Raw genomic sequence first — 18,597 nt, 5'->3', positions numbered from 1 at the left:
TTGCTAGACATTGCACCTCTATTATGTTACCTAGCATCTTCTCTCATCTCCTAATGAGGCTTCGAAATACCATGGTATAAAAGAGTTTTACTTATCCTACACCCCTAATTGATGTATCATCTTTACTAGACAAACAGAAAAATCTATATACATTAGTATATATTTTTATATTGTCGTTTTCTTATTTTATTGATATTCTCTATAAGTTCCAAATCAATTTGTTGAGCTTTACATTATCCTGATAAGTCCTCCCTTAAAGAATCGATCTTATTCTTATTCTTTTAACTTCGCCATATATATATATATATATATATATATATATATATATATATATATATATATAAGTAGGTTGTAGTTTTTTTTTCATTTTTTTGTTCTATATTTCGCGGTATCACGTGGCAAACTCTGCGGCTGCTTTTCCAATTTTGAACACTCTTCCGCTGTCTTCTCTTGAAAAAGGACTAATAAGTCTGAAATATATTGAGATTTATAACACCATTGAATACAACAGAAAAAAAAAATTACTGTTGTTTAGAGTTAAAATTTGTGTGAAAAAGAAAAAAAAACAACAAAAAAAAAGAAATTTATTTCTTTTGTTTTCATTTAATTTTACTCTATATAAAAAAAAAAAATCTCGCATTGTTCTTGGCTTTTAATTTTACCTTATATATACATATATATATATATATATATATATATATATATATATATATATATATATTGAAAAGTTAAAAGTATAAGATACATTCAGGGCAGATTTATTGGGATAATGCAAAGCTAAACAAATTTATTTGGAGCTTATATATTTCTTCTTTTGATGAGAAGCATTAGGCTTTGAAATACCTAGGTATAAAGAGTTTACTTATGCTACATCTGTAATTGATGTAATATCCATATTGAATCAACAATTAAATCTATATCCCTAAGTATATATTTATATATTTTTGTTCTAATATTCTTCATCTGTGGGTGTGTTTGTGTGTGCATGTATATATATATATATATATAGAGAGAGAGAGAGAGAGAGAGAGAGAGAGAATGAATATGAAGAATAAAGAAACGATAATATAATAATATATACTAATGCATATAGATTTAATCATTGATTCAATATGGATGTTATATCAATTAGGGTGTAAGATAAGTAAGCTCTTTATTTATATATATATATATATATATATATATATATATATATATATATATATATATTAAGTAATGTGATTTATAATTTAAAATATAAAAATCAAATTTATAATTTAAAATATAAAAATCAAATTTTAATTAAATTAAAAATCCGTTTTATAAGAAGGAACAACAACAAAATCAATAATCTGTACGATCGTTTCGGAAACCAATGCTTTTTATTGTGGTATACATCAAGTTATGTAGAATAATTATATATAGTTTTTTGGTAAGCAAGGTCTCCTCATCAGCAAATTTTGGAGGGTTTTTATTGAATTTATATATATACTTAAATATATATATACTTCCTCATATGTTTGTTGAGCTTTGCGTTATGCTGATAAGTCTTCTCTTAAAGAATCTATCTTATTCTTTTAACTCCCCCATATATATATATATATATATATATATATATATATAATTAGCTCTATATATTATATTTATGAAGTTGATAAAATTATGTTTTTGGTGTAATTACACTGATACATGAATATAATAAGCAGTGTTAATGGAATTTTTTTTTTAAATAATATTCTGAGTTTGGGATACCGATCGACACCAAATCTCTATTATACAGGGTGACCCACTTAGAAGTAACCCGAATACTAGTCAACTGGAAGAATATAAGAATGGAGCAGTGGAATAACTCTTTAATTGTGTATTTGTTTGGGATTATTTGTATGCACATTTGAAAAGATAGATAACCCCTCCACAATAACAAAAAAAAAAAAAAAAGAAAAAATGTTTTCATTTTAATTTCTTTGGTCTCATTGTCTTTTTCTCTAATATCATCCTGGTTTTATGGCCACGTTTCTCTTGTCTTTTTTTTTTTTTTTTAATTGACTGCTTGATTAATCTTGTTTTCTATGTATAAATGCACGTCTGTTTGTCTGTTTCTTCCAGTTTTCCCCTCATCACAATGTTCCAACTACAAGCCGTTTGTGATATTGGCTTTGTGGCTAGCATTAACACTCAGCTCTAGGAGGCAAGGCTTTTGCTTCACTAAAAAAAGCAGGGTTAATCTTTATTGTACTTGAAGCACATCACCCACGTTGAAGTGAACTGAGAGGGCAGCATTTTTTTCCACACTGGCCCTCGTGCTTACAAGGTGATGGATCTCCTCCCAACCACATTTTTGCCCTTGTGGATAGACAATATATATAAAGGAGATAAAAAATACTTTTTTTACAAATATCTGTTATATAAATGAAGCTTTCAGGTCAATACAATGTATCTACTTTCAAAACATCTCAATGATCCATTAGGTGAAACGAATTGACATGGTCACGATACTAGACATGCTAATGTTTCAAACAAATGGTCCGTTAAAACCAGAAGTCCTCATCAGGCATTTAGAAAACAGCCATTTATTAAGTCGCCTGACAAGGACTTCTTGTTTTAACGGACCATTTGTCCGAAACATTAATATGTTCAGTGTCACAAATATGTATATTTTATTTATATAAATAAAAATATATCTTGCTCTTCTTTTATTGAGCACTTATTTCATTAGTTATAACTCTTGAATACCTTTAACCTGGTGTGTGTGTGTGTGTGTATATATATATATATATATATATATTTATTTGTTAAATCATTTTAAAATGTGTCTATGCAGATGCATATAAGAATTTTTAAAAATTGTTTAACTTGTATGATGTTTCTGCATAGAAAAGCAATTTTATATAAATGATGATCATAAAAATAACTTATCTTCCGATTTTGCTGCAGTTTCATGGTTTATCGAATCTTTAGAAGTGTTTGAATGCATTTCATTATTATTTAAATGTATGAACAAAATACATTCAGAAATGTATTAAAATACCTCTGAAAATAGAATAAACCATGAAACTACAGTAAGATAAGTCAAACATATATAAAGTAGAAAAGGTCAACATATAGAATTAAATTTACAATATTTTATTCACAACAAGGAATACGAAAATAAAGATAGATACAGCACTATTTTAAACAAAAATTCAATTAAAATCTCATATTCCACTATGCATAATATAGCCCAAACAATAATAACATCTAATAAAAAAAATTAAGATTGCTCAATCTAATCCTACCCCTGTACACTCACTACTAATTGTAATTACCAAAACAAATTGAACTGCCCTTTATATAATAATTGCATACACAAGGATGTAATCTATGCTTGTACCGTAATCGAATCACATCCAAATACTCTTCCTATTGTTGCTTATAATCTTATTCATAATCCAATTCTTCTTAAGGTAAAATCTCAAAACTCATTTTTAACTCCTTCCCAAATAATTTCTCCCCTCATTGCTAATGATAATAATAACTATGTTAACTACCCCATAAATTTCCCAAATATATTGCCAACTTCTGCTACAACTACTACCGAAGCCCAAAATATCCATAACCACACTAATTTTAGCAACCTTCCTTTACTCAACTTTAATAGTAATCATACAATTAACATTCAATGGACACCCCCAAAAGCCCATACATACATTGGCTCAACCTCCACTGCATTTCAAACCATGTCCATTCATTTAACAAAGATAACATGGATAACAATAAGACTACAACACTTTCTACATTAATTAAAAATCTTAGGGATAAAAACATAAGCTTTAATTAAATATTCCATTAAATAGTCAATACTCAAAAAATCTAAATCCTACACTCTAGGTGTTAAGTCTTGCCAGCTTTGTATATCTGAAGCTGTAAGCATTATTATCTGATCTCAAAGTATTGACATCATTAATTCCAAAAACGAATTAATTTCAAACTGCAAACATAGAAAAAATACAAGTATGGCCAATTCAAAATACATGACTATTTCCACCACCTCCTGTTCACTTCACCTTTGAGTCATTAACTGGTAATTCTTATATCACTCTGACCTGTAATTTCCCCTTTACCTATAATCCCCTTTTCTCTTTTATTTATCATTCTTTAAATACTTTTATCGCCTCCTACTTACTGTTCCATTAATCTGTTTTTTACATTTTAATTAGACAATAATCATTTAGTTCTAATTCTCTTTATATCCTTCTAATGCATCCACTCTTTGCGTTTTTCATCCTCTCAGCCTTTAGCCCCAAAAGAACTCCAGATTTAGTTACTATCTTCCTCTTTGACTATCTATGATTCTCTTCTACACCTTTTATTTTATACTGCTTTATCCTTTACCACTATATTCTAAAGAAAAATTTTCTCCTTATTTGTTTTTCTTCTATATTTGGTTACTCCCTTATCTTTTTTAGTATCTTAACCCATAACTCCTATTTTTTTGATACTCTTCCACATAACCATATTTTAATGTTGATTACCATCTATCCCTCTATATCCTCACTTTCAATTATCCAATTTATTTCAACTTAAATCTATCTCTCATATTAACATTTGCTAGCTCCCTTTCTCTACAACTCTTTCAAGACCAGTATAGTTTATTCTCCTCACTTTATTCTCTAATTAGATACACATAAGTTCGAGTGCCTTACATTTTTCAGTTTTATTTTCTAATTTTGTTTTATCAATTTTAACTGGTCTTTCATACATGGCTTATTTCTCCATATTATCTTTATCTAAAATTTCTTCCATCACTGCGTATATACATTTTTGATTATACTTCTTTCTGAATCTATTTATTATATTTATCTTCTACCTTTTTCCTCCTTATTTCAAACTTTCTCTTACACCAAGTAACTTGACACCTTATACTTTAGGCTTCTCTCCTTCCCCTTATCTATCTACTCTCCTTCTCTAACCGTTCTTTTTTACCCCTGTTTAATTCCATTATTATTACACACATCAACAGTGTGATTGTAAAACACCCCTCCCTTGTGCCTTGACTTTATTAACTTTCTCTTCCGTTTAGTTTACTTTCCAATTTTTTTTTTCTCTTTTCTGAATCACTTTGGCCATGGAAGGTTATTTTGCCAATTGTCCTGCTTCAAATCTTGTTCCCTACTTTTTAACTCTTTTCTATTTGAACCCTACATTGTTTTTAAAAAAATATTTCATTTGCCTCTCTGCACAAGAACTATTAATTCCAAGGATTTACTCTCGCAATTCACTACAGGATTTTTCTACATGGACTGTTCAGTCCCTCACTAAACCCGGATATTCTTTAAAGGGATTCCAAAGGATTTCTTATGGAACTCTTTTTGGACTCACTAATCTCCCCACCTATTGTGAACTTTTGGATATCACTGTATATTTACAACCATACATATTGGATTTTGCTGAGTATTCCCTTTCATTTTATCTAAAAACGTAATTTTCTTTCACTTTTTATATTTTTATTCACTTTTACTGTTTTCAAAAATTGAGCTAACCAGCAAAAATAGATACTTATTTATACTTACCTTTTGCTAATTTTTCCTCTGAGGAGAAGGGCCACTCTTTGAAATTCCATAGAATAAGGAACCTTACACCTTTATTTTGTATTCCTTGTTTTAAATAAAATATTATAAATTTAATTCTACAATATCTTGACTTTTTCTACTTATATTAGGCTCTATCACTGATATTGAGCTTTTTAATCTGGATAAGGTTGTTGTTCTATAAATATATACATCTATATTTATATTTCTACACTTTCGAATTTGAAAAATGTTTTATTAAATCTTTTCTTACGAATGTTGCTCCTATATATATATATATATATATATAATTTGAATATAAGTATACAAAGTGTAGCTGATGAAATGGAAAAAGTGGATGTACGAATCTTGTTTGAGAAAAATGGTGTAACTGTTTTCAAGATTGAATCTCTTTATTTCAAAAATAAAGATATTGCTGCCTTTCCTATTATCTATTTATAAATGCTCTAGAATTATAAATTAATATCTACAGAGTTTAAACACTGAAGGTTTGATTACAGACACACACACGCACACACACACATAGATGATAATATACAAGTAAATTTATATAGTTCAAATAGATTTAACTAGGAATCAATTTCCAAAAGAAAAGATAAAACTCAATATTTAAATGCTTAAAATCCAATATGGCTATTAATAAATAAAATATTCAATTCAGTGTTATATCATTCTTACATTTAATGACAATTATAGAATTAAAAAAAAATATGTTTACACTTGTTTCTGGCGGAATAAATTGCTATTCAGGGTGTTATTACCACTTCTTTATTACTAGTGATATTTAACTCTATGTGTTATGTGTGTGTTTATATCTACATACATGTTTACAGCATAATCACGTTGACACACCGGTTCTCGTCAGATTAACGAAGTTAAGCAATGTTGAGCCTGGCTAGTACCAGATGGGTGACCATTTGGGAATTCTAAGCGCTGTATGTGCTTTCCGCTTATCTCGGCATTGTTTCCAGTCATCCTGAACCTCCACTTGCCACTGGTATATCACAATGCCAACCCAGGAGATGTGTGGTTGGAGATTGCGCAACTCTTGCCACAAAAATTTAATGTGCAGACACCCTTACAGTGAGTATCCATAGTCTGTAAAGACTGAAGGGAGCCACTATATGTGTACATATATATATATATATCCATGTATATATATTTATATGTATTAGTGATGGGACGATACCAATATTTTTTGCTGATACAATCACAGATTATATTCTAAATTCCCGATTTGATGCCGATTCTTTTTTTACATTTCTAAATATATAGTTGCTTTTTTTAGGGGGGGGGGGCGAATTAAAAATCCATGTAATATATGCGTATCTTTTTGCAAACGTAGAAGTACATTTGTGGGGCTAATCTACAGATTTTTGTTTTGCTGTTTTTGTTTTTAAAATCAATGAATGTTTATCATTGCCTCCGACTCTTCCAGAAACAAGTATAAAAGTTATTTTAATCAGAAATTGCCATATTATAGAATGATACAACCTTGAATTTAATATATATATATATATATATATATATATATATATATATATATATATATATATATATATATATATATAACCACCAAAAGTGAAAATTTAAGTTTACAAGCCAAAAGCTACTATAAACTTAAAGGGAATATAAATATTAATATTTATATAGTAATCCCAACCAAATAAAAAGCTCAATACAACTAAAATAGGAAATAAGATTGTCATACATAAACACAGTTGAAGTCTGTAAATTATAATTTACAAGAATTTGTTGTTTGACAGGATACTCCAAAAGAAATAGTAAAACAAAATATATTTCTTTTTAAGTATCCTGTTGAAAATTAAGTTCTTGTAAATTATAATTTACAATCTTTAATTGTCTTTTTATATATATATATATATATATATATATATATATATATATATATATATATATAAAATTTAAAAACTATACATTACAATAGCTGTTGAATGTATCCAGGTTTCATTGATCTAGTCATGCAGAGTATTCAATTCAATTTATTTGACAAAAACTAAAACAATTGTGCTTCAATTGCCAGGATGTAGAAACCGGTTGGTAGGAACAGATCAACTCTTCAACACCTTCCTTTAAAAAATTTCCAGTCATCAAATCCCATGGCATAGACTTTCTTAAAAAAAAAAAAAAAAAAAAAATGTAATCCCTAAAACAAAATGAAAACAAGATCTTTTCCTACGCAAATAGGAACGGAAGTCAGGTAATCTTTGTTTTTACGGTCATCATCACCTTTAGTCACGTTTCCTTCCAGTGTATATATTTCTCTTTCATCATTTATATTTTCATCTTTTTTTTTTTTTTTTTCTTCAATTGTTTCAAGGCAAGAAAGGAAGTCTATTGTATGATGCAAAAAGTTCTGGAACTCTGAGTCTCACTAGTCTGGTGAATCTGTCCACTAGTTCAAAAGACGGCCAATTCTGCAGTGAGTTTTTTAGAACTATGTGTGTATATGTATATATATATATATATACATATATGTATGTATGCATAGATATATATATATATATATATATATATACAATTATTACTACTACTACTTTTACTATTATTATAATTATTACTACTACTACTACCTTTTACACACCTCTTAACCCGGCCGATGCAGTTTCACATCATACATTCAGTATTCTAAAAACTCGTTTCAATCCAATATCTCACTGAATCCAAAATAATTTTCAAAAGATGCATACTAGTATATTAATACACACACACACACACTAGCATCTATATAATAAAACACTAAGACATTTCATGTTCGTACACGTGTTATCACATTCAACACATTTTTTTTTTTTTAATGAAATTGTCCAATCAACAAAGATCATGATTGGTGATTAATTTGAAGTGACTAAGGTAAAAAAAATTCTGACTTTACTCATTTAAAAATGAATTGTTCCAAAATCAAATTATGTCACTGCCCCCATCAGCTAAAACGTTACAATTTTAAATAAATACATTTCAAAAACTGACATTTGTTTTTATTGATTTAAAGAATGTTTAACAGATAATTGTTTTTATGGTAAGAAGACGGAATATTTATTGTTCTAGAATTTAAAATCAATCAAATTGCTACAAAATAAGGCAAAATATAATGCCTGGGAGGTTGGAATCATGACAATAGAAGAGATACTCCTCCCCCCCCCACTCCCCACCCCAAATTAAAAATTGAAAGATAGCATATTAGCTTGAAATAATATAGAAAATCAAATTGACCATTAATTGAAAGCAGTAGTATAGGTACGGCTTCAGACAAATACCAAAATCTCCACAAGTATTAAATATACGTTTTTCAAATTAAAATAGATTCAATTTTAGCTTCAAAGTACAAATGCTGACTTGTAAAACACACATATTCACCATTTATTGGTGACAAAGATTTCAAGACTTAAGCCTAACTTGCAGAATATTTTGCAATCCATAATATAAAGGGTAGTTGTTTGTGTGTATGTTTGTATATCTGGATAAAACTCAGAAAGGACACAACGAATACCCACAAAGTTGGTATTTTCTTGATTGCATTGCTCCAGATGAATAATACCTAAAATTAAAAAAAAAGATTATTCATTGTTTGATCCTAAACTGACACAGATCTCTTCAGGGAAGTCGATTTTTCAGCCATATTATATCTAACATATCATGTAAATGTCTGTATAACCAACTAAAAGTCAAAAACTACAAAACAGACCACCACAAAGTTGATATTATCTTCACTGGTGTTGTCCAGGAAAAATGATATCTAAAATTTAGAAAAAAAATTCATTCTGTGCGGATCAACTAGGCCATGTTCCATCAGAGAAGGATCGATTTTTTTTTTCAATGTTATTATTTGGAAAGAAAATGCTGACATATTACTTGATGAATCGATTATATAAAGGAGAGTTGTCTGTGTGTGTGTGTCCAGCTAGAGAGGAATGGACTAGGCAGGGGAAAACGAGGGGCTTGGGAACAGAGAGAGAGAGAGAGAGTTAGAAAGATAGAAGTCTTAATACAAATAGGTTACATATTGACCCCGAGCAATGCTGGGTAGCCCTACTATTACTAACAAAAGGGAAGTAACTCTGATATTTTTTTTATCTTTCCTTATGGCGACTCATGCCTCAAGGAATCTATAAAAGTGCATATATCTGTGTGTGTGTCTGTGTCTAGTTAGAGGAATGGGTTGGACAGAGAAGAAAGAGGGGGATGAAGAGAGAGATATAAGTTTTTATAGAAATATGTTACACTTTTGACCTGAACAATACCAGGTAGTCGTGTTTGTTTCCATATATAAATTTCTAGTTCCCGTCTGTTTGTTTGTGAGTGTTTGCATAGAATCTACATTTGTGCTTGATATCTGTTGTTTTCCTTTATTTCATTTTACAACCGGAAAATTATAGAAATTAAAAAAAAATAATAATAGAAATGCTAATAAGGGGTTCTAGGCTTGGAGCTGGTGTGCATACGGGTCCCTCAAGAAATAATAAAAAAAAGCATACTTGTTATCTAACTTATAAACATTATATTTGGATTCTTTGGATTCAACTGTTCTCATCTTGAATGTTATTTTCACAACGTTTCAGTTGATATAACCTTTGACCTTCTTCAGATATACCTTGTCAAATTCAAGAATCTTTCTGTTGAACTCAGAAATCTGCACGAAATGTCAAACGGAACCCTTTATTTAATCCATGGGGAGGGCAGGTAGTATACTTTTATTCAATCAGCTATGAGTGGGTAGAAGTCCTAATTCGCAATTGTATTTTGAATGTTGGCCACACTAAGGATTGAACCTTCAACTTCCAGTAGAGTGTAACTTACAACTGAATTTTACCAAATACGTTATCCACTATGTCATTGATAAAAGTTCTAAATAACTAACAATTGTATTTTGAGTGTCATAGTGGATAAAGTACTTGTTAAAATTCAGTTGTAAGAATTAAACTCTTCTGGATGTTGAAGGTTCGGTTCTCAGTGCAGGTAACATTTAAAATGCACTTATGAATTACCTAGAACTTCTGCCGGGTCATGGCGAACGGAATGAGAGGATTAAATAAACGGGATTCCCGAGTTTGATAAGATATTCCTGAAGGTCAGAGATTAAAGTGGACAAAACATTGTGAAAATAACATTCAAGATAAAAACAATAGTCCAAAGAATATGAATAATCCATCTTCATCTTCAAAATTCAGAAATATAGAATTAACTTATAAAGCTATCTTGTCAGAATTTCAAAGTCAAACCTAAATCGCATTTAAACTGTCAAATCAAACTTTGTTTCTGACTAGCCAATTAAAAAATAAAATGACATCACTATGTTGGAATATGAAGGTTATTTTACCGCTAAACTCTGTATTTAGACGGGGTCCCAAACATTAATATGATACGAATACACAATAATGGAAAAAAATGTCAGGTACAAATATACATTTATTTGCTGTTGACAACATATAAAACCCACAAACGTAACATTATACTCCATATTAATAACATTAGTTTTTATTTCCACCTAGTGGCAGTTTTCTACGTTTTAAGGTAGGATATAGATATCTAAATTACATGAAACTAAATATAAAACACACACCTATAATGTACTGTGGGAAGAGGAGGGGGATAATAACAATCTTATATATAGTAGTAGACAATATATAAAAACCATAACCACAACATAAACAGCAAAAAAGCATGCTAATAATGAATAATAAACAGAGATCCCAATCGGAAATGTATCTTCGTCATCTTTTATTTTTCTGATTTATCTCCCTTTGATTTTATTAGGAATTGCATATTGATTTTAAGAGATTAAATGAGAATTTGTCAGATTCAGTAAAGAAACAGATGTTTGGTATGCGAGTTGTTAAGAATATTGTTTGGTGTTTACAACTTTTTTTTTGTTGTTACTGACTGGGTCAACACCATTTCTCCATGTTTTTGCTCTTGCACGAGTGACTTCTTTCTCCCGCTCTCTTTTTCCAAATTTTATCTGTTGACATATTTGCTTAAGATTTTCACTTGCTTTTCTTTTCTTTAAAAATATGTGTACATATATGTGTATACACACACACACACACACACACACACACACACACAATTATTAGTAATTATTCCAAAACCATATATTCAATTCACACTCATGTTTTTAATTCATTTTTTATGAAGTATGTCTTACACATGTTTTGTTGAAATAGCAGAAGACCACAAAACAACTCTATACAAAGACAAATAAAAAAAAAAAATGAATAAAACTTATTAGTGTGAATTAACATTTTTTGGTTCTTGGAATGATAACTAAGGATAAACATGCTCTGAAATTGAAAATTCACATTCATTGAGCTTAATATTTGTTACAATTTGAAATATTATTTATAGAATATATACCTCAATAATATATATTTTCTTCTAATCATAATAATATATATATATATATATATATATATATATATATATATATATATATATATATATATATAAACGTGTGTAATTAGATATAAAATGTTTTTGTTTATACAAACGTTTTGGTTGCACATTTGCAGACATATTTCAGTTCAGGACCTTCTCAGACCACTTTTTGAAGTTGATATGTGTCCTTCAGTGGTTTAGTAGGTTTCCAGCTAGAACCAAAATATTTTTGCAAATGTGTAACCAAAAATGTTTGTATGAATAAGAAGCTTCGTTTTATACCTAATATACGGCTCTATTATTGAGCACTCTTATATAAAAGACAAAATGAAAAACAATTAAATACAGTAGAATAAAAATCAATGTTTTCTTTCTTTTGATTTTGCTTTTCATTACATTTTGTTTTATAACACACTTGAAGTATATCATTAACATGGACATAAAAAACAATATATTTTCAAAAGTACTCAATGCATGTGTAGAGCTTTTATGAATAAAATTATATAAACATTGTAATCAATCAACATTTCATGATTTCATGTCATCATCAGGACTCCCAAATGAATTTTGCAGTCAGAAAATAAATTAAAAATAAAATCTTCCTAAAATACAGCCAAAAAGAGAAGAAAAGGCGGAAAAAAAAATTATCAAATTTCCTCCACCAGTTTTTGCAGCCACTCTTTTTTTCTTTTTTTGTTCCAATATTTATATATATATATATATATATATATATATATACACGCACGTATATGAAGATTAAATGTACAATATATTGTAAATTAAATGCTGTGGAGATAAAATGTAGTGAAAAACAGAAGAAAGAAAAACAAACAAGAGATTAACCAGTTTCATTAAGATCTGCAAATGTGTTCAGAAAAAAAATCATCTCTTGCTTGTTTTTATTCCTCCTGTGTTAAATTTTTTTTTCAATTTGTCTTATATATGAAAACGTTTTAGTACATTCTCTCTCTCTCTGTATATATGTACATATCTATATATATATATATATATATATATAGAGAGAGAGAGACACACACACACACATGCTCACACATACATTTCTAAATGCATATTCCCATATTCTTTTTATTCCTCTCCATCAAATGTACACACACACACACACACCCACACTGCACACACACACATGCACATAGTCATATGGTTTTATCTCCATTTCTGAGGAGACTTTGCTCTTTTTCCTCCTGCCTGCAGCATGGTGTGTTGCTTCTATTCTATTTTTCTAATAATTTTTTGCTACATTTTCTTCTCTCAACTCTGTTTGATTCTTCCTTATTATAATTGTACATCAAAACAAAATACATGATTCCAATTTTTATTTTTTTTTATTTTCATTCACGTGAGAGAAGAGCTGTTCATTTTGGACACATTTGAATGTGCCTCACTATTCAAATCAATTAAAAAAAGTTGCCAGAAAATCAAGCATGCTTCAGTTGTAGGGCAAGGGTAGTATAATTTTACACAGAACACGATGCAATGGTGTAGAACTTGTCCAATTTCATGTTGAATTGCTGCGTCATTAGCGCATTTACTCTTGAAAATTCATTCTTAAGTCCAGAGATTCTGATTAAGAAAGCAGCTTTCTCCACCAGTTCACCAGAGATAACTGCAGGGTTCCTTTCCATGCGCAACATGGCGCTACAACCATCTTCATATTATACAACTGATGATAAAGCAGCTGCTCTTAATGCTGCTGAAAAAATTAGTGCTCCTGTAATCTCAGTCAGAAACAACAGCCAAACAAAATCTGTTTTTAATAGGGGTAAAACAAACAAAAAACGTCTTTAAAAAGCAAAACTTTGGATTCGAACAAAAATATTGTTTCAGTTTGGAAAGATTTCATCACTAACCAAGAACATAAAAATTTAAGTGTAGAATCAGAACAGATGCTATACTTTGATCTTTCAATATTGTAAGCGAAACATAAAATTACAATAATTGTAAACAATTTGTAGTTATGGTTGTGAAATTTTTAGATGAGGAATGATAATTCATATTATTTGGACTACTGTTCTCATCTTTAGTATTATTCACACAATGTTTCAGCGGATGTGACCTTTGACCTATCTTGTCAAACTCGAGAATTTGCATGAAATTTCGAACATAATCCTTTATTTAATCCACGAGAGTAGTATGCTCTCATTCCTTTAGACATGACCGAATAGGGTTTTAAGTTATTCGCAATTGTATTTCTTGTATCACCTGCACTGAGAATTGAAACTTCAACCTCCAGAAGAGTGTCACTTAGAACCAAATTTTACCTGTTACTTTATACGTTACACCATAGGTAACGAATAAAATGGATCCTTTCAGGTAATTTAGTGTACAATACAGTTATGTCTCACTTTGGGGTTGCTTCATACCAAAATCCAAAGTCTGTGCTGGTTTTTTTTTAGCATGGTTTGTTCTCTGTCAGTCTGGGATATGGTTATGTGCAGTTTTAGCAAGCCCACCTTCACAGGCTCTACCTTCTTGCCCTTTCAGAGGTGGGGGGGGTAGTTATTGCTCATCACCTGAGGCACCTCTACTGGGAAATTCCAATAAGGCTGTCCAGGCAGTTTTTGATTGGCTAGAGTGCTTTTTCTCTACTTTCATGATATTGTTTCTAATTTTCCCGGCAAAAACTCTGAGGGACAGAAAGATAGAAAGAAGGAGGAAGAAGGAAGAGGAAGAAAAAAAGCGGGTGAAATATAAACATGAATATTCCACATAGTGCTTTGTCATCTATTATATAAACGACAAATTTTGCTGTGTATGTATGTTTGTATGTCCAACTTAAAGTAATAAACTAAAAAAACAAAGAACTACAAAGTTAATATATTTTTGCTCAGCATTGCCTCAAATGAATAATTTAGAAAAAATTATTCATTCTCTGGAATTCAATTGAGCCAGGTTTCATCAGGCAGATCATTGTTTTAACCATTTTATTTACTAATTTGGAAAACAAATGCTGGCAAACAATCTATTATATAAACGATCATCATTTTTTCATGTATGGGCCATGATCCTCTTGTAGTTGTTGATCTTCTGTTTAACTTGAAACACAATGAAGATTTATTGTTTTTCAACAGTTTTATTAGAAATAGGAGAAACTACCTGGGCTAAAATTAATTCCTTCTTATTTTACTTGGGAATTGAGAGATGCAGACAGGCAAAATCTCAAGGCAACATTGACTTAGATTTTCTCTACATTGTCAGATGCATGTCGCTTGTTTTACTTCCAGGCTCAGATTGATGTTTGAAAATTCTTTTGTTTCTCTATTCAAAAGTGCGACATCATCACCTCCTATATTTTAACGTTCATTTCTAGCGTGTTTTGCCTAAGGAACTAACCTTTGACCCTTGCTTCAATCATACCACTTGCAGCTGGGTCTATTTCCATTTGCTACCAGGTCATCCTGACATGTAATAATGTAACCCTTGCCAAAATTCATATTAGTTAACATCATTGCTACTTACTGGCATAGGGTCCCATTATGTAACACTTGTAGACTACAACAAAGTCATCTTAAAGTTTAATGTCAACAAATACTTATCAAAAGAGATATAGTAAGTAGTATATGTTTACTAATGTCATCTGTAAGAGGTTAGACATGAAATGGACTTTTGAAAAGCAGGTGCACGAAAAAAAATATACTCTGGCCTACAAAAAATGTCTCCAATTTGTGTTAAGATATTTTACAATAACAAATGTTAATGTTTTAAGTAAAATATTTTTTCCTTATTTCTTAATAGATATTTTTACCACAACAAAAAAATATTCAAAAAAGAAAAATAACGATTTTGCAATTAAATTAATAAACATAAAAATATAAACACACCTTTTTTGCATTTATTTTCAATGACTTATTTTGGATATTCATAAAATACATTTTCCTCAAGTGATGTTAACCTAGCTTTATCAAGCATTTCAAGGTGAATAAATCCATCTCCCATATACTGGCAATCGACAATCAGTCCGACAGACTGCTGGGCTATTCTAACAGCAGTGATCCTTTTGCATGTCTGGCTGTGATATTTGTTCTTTGTGTCTCTTCCATATATTATCTTTTATATATATATATATATATATATATATATAATCTTCCTCTCCCTGTCTCTCTCTTTCTCTTATATATATAATTTTCAGAATATGAGAGATTATAAAATTATTTCTACAGTCAAACAACGTCGCAGCTCACAAAAGCCACGACAGCCAATAAACTGGAAATCCAAGATTCAAGCTTTTCCCTCATTTGGGCTCATCAGTTAAACGTATCCGAACTCGGGATTCAAAACCCGAGGCTTTTGCATGCGAGGCGAGTACTCTGCCAGATTAGCAAACGCGCAATACAAACAAGAAAGTCTATTAACTAACACAGATCAAGCAAACCACAGCGAAATCTGATTATGGAATGAACCTACTTCATCTCGAACAAAGGAATAGGTAAAAAAGATATGTAATTTGTTTAAAAAAAATATTAAGTTAGAAAAGATTTTTACAGACATGAATTTCCTGTGTAAAGTGATCTACATATATAAATGTATTCCATGTTTAGACACTCTGGCAAACCTTCTTTAGATTATTATTCTGAATTTTTGAGATGTGGATTGCTTATTGGTTTTATTTCGATTCTTTAAACTACTATTCTTAAGTGTTGTTTTCACAACATTTTGGTCAATGTAACTTCCGAAATTCTTCAGGTATATTTTCTCAAACTCTGGGATTCTGCACAGATTTTCAAATGGAACCCTTTATTTAGTTCACAGGTGTAGCATGCACTCGTTCTGTCAGCCATGACTGCATAGAAGTCCTAAATAATTCGCAATTGTATTTTGAGTGTCGCCTGCAGTTTCCCAAGTTTCATGGAAAGATTTCTGCGTTCAACTGAAAGATTCAACAAGATACACCTAAAGAAGGTTGTAGGTTGCATCGACCAAAATGTTATGAAAATAATGCTCCAGGTAAAGAACAGTAGTCTGAATCTATATATCTATAAAAGTGAAAGTGTGTGTGTCTGTCTGTCTACATTTCCCTACACAATAACTCTGTCAATTTTCAGTCTACAGACTCGAAATTTGATATACAGGTAGTGAGATTTGGGAAAATCTTTGTAATCCATTTTCGGCCAGAAATTTAGCTGTTAAGGGGTCAAAGTTCAACGATTTGACCTTTGAGAACTCTACCAAACTCCTCCGCCAATTTTGGGTATAAACAATTGAAATTTTAGATATAGGTTCCTGAGACATGGATCTAACTTAATAACTTGATTTGAGCTAAAAACAATAAATATTAAGTGGTCATAATAGGGGTCAAAGTTAAAAAACATTTGACCTCTGCGGTCTCTACCAAATTAATCAGGCAATTTCTGGTCTAAACGTTTAAAATTTTACATAAAGGGTATTCAGAGATAGGGCAAGCATTTTAATCGGTTTGGGTAGAAAATTTGAGCTATCAATATATAAATGTATGTATGTATGTTTGCATGTCTACCTAAAACTTTCGACAGAGGAGATGAATTTTCAAAAGATCAGTATCGTTTTGAAGCTCAACCCTTCAGACGACAAATACCAAAAAATTTGCTAAAAACATTAATTTCTTCACCCTCCACTGGGCACTTTTCTACAGGGAGGGGTCGCTTTTTTCACCGATATTTTCGAAAGTCATTCCCTCTTTTCGATTGTCTAGCCTTCTAGCCTTAATTTAAACCTACGTCACTTCTGGTTTGGCGGTGGTTGTAACAGCAAAGACGTCATGTTTTTTCCTCGTTCGTGGTATGGGTTCAAGCCTGCCTTCCTACTACCACTTTTTTTTTTGCTCAACACACACCTCCAAACACCCAGGCAACGCCGGGCACCCATGCTAGTAATTCAAATAATACAAAAAGCAATAGTTTGAAATAATACAAACAAGCAAAATTATACATTTGATGAAATGAGAACAATAGTTCAAATAATAATATGCATTCATAGATCACGCTTTTCTTTTTGAGTCTTCAAAAGATGATTCACTGGAAACATATATGTTAACATCATTATGCCATATATCAGCACCGTTGCGACAAGTCAGTACTAAATGGGTGACCATTTGGGAATACTTAGCAGAGCTCTCTGTTTATCCAAGCATTATATTTAGTTGTCTTTGATATCTTGCCACTAAATTCAAGCAATGTTGGTTCAAGAGGGGGGTAGTTATAGATTGCACAACCCTTGCCTCACAACAGTCTTCTCTTGCAGAGGCTATCCATTGTCTCGAGCCTGAACAGAGGTCTACTAAAAGATATTTTCAGATTATTTATCAACTTGTATACACAAACCAAAAGTGTGCTGTTATATGCTGCCAGAATTGCAGTATCACATGGGTTTGATAAGCTAGGTCACAAAAAAGACATGATCCGTACTTTGAAAAGTATTTCTAAATTGACACATTTATATTCACATTTAGCCAAGCAGACTTTGAATAGACAGTTTTATTCTTCAGACGGTTTAGTGTTTTATGTCAGCTATTTTTATGAGGTATTAACTGAAACTTCCTCAGCTGGTAACATGTCCATATCTATAAAAAATGGTTTGTTTTTACTTGAAAAATATTGAGTCTAGAGATGTATAATGTTATTAGGCAGAATGCGAGTTCTGAACTGCATTTGAAGACTAATTT

General features: G+C 30.5%; 1 protein-coding gene across 32 annotated transcripts in view; it reads left to right on the top strand.

Annotated features, from left to right (window-relative positions):
• The window catches only part of LOC145265633 (calcium/calmodulin-dependent protein kinase type II delta chain-like), a 705,488-nt gene that overhangs the window by 640,731 nt on the left and 46,160 nt on the right, over positions 1-18,597 (top strand). For 17 of the 32 annotated variants that reach the window (XM_080121701.1, XM_080121688.1, XM_080121680.1 and 14 more), the window contains one exon: positions 7,888-7,989. The exons of the other annotated variants lie outside the window; for them this stretch is intronic. In XM_080121701.1, coding sequence (XP_079977827.1) covers positions 7,888-7,989 — 102 coding nt within the window. The remainder of the gene's footprint in view (positions 1-7,887; positions 7,990-18,597) is intronic. 32 annotated transcript variants of the gene reach the window in all.

Source organism: Euprymna scolopes, chromosome 40 (assembly GCF_053919585.1).
Source record: "Euprymna scolopes isolate OS-2025 chromosome 40, ASM5391958v1, whole genome shotgun sequence".
In the NCBI taxonomy this organism is placed as follows: Eukaryota; Metazoa; Mollusca; class Cephalopoda; order Sepiida; family Sepiolidae; genus Euprymna; species Euprymna scolopes.
The sequence above is the reverse complement of the archived record's forward strand: the minus strand, read 5'-3'. Positions and strand labels throughout refer to the sequence as shown.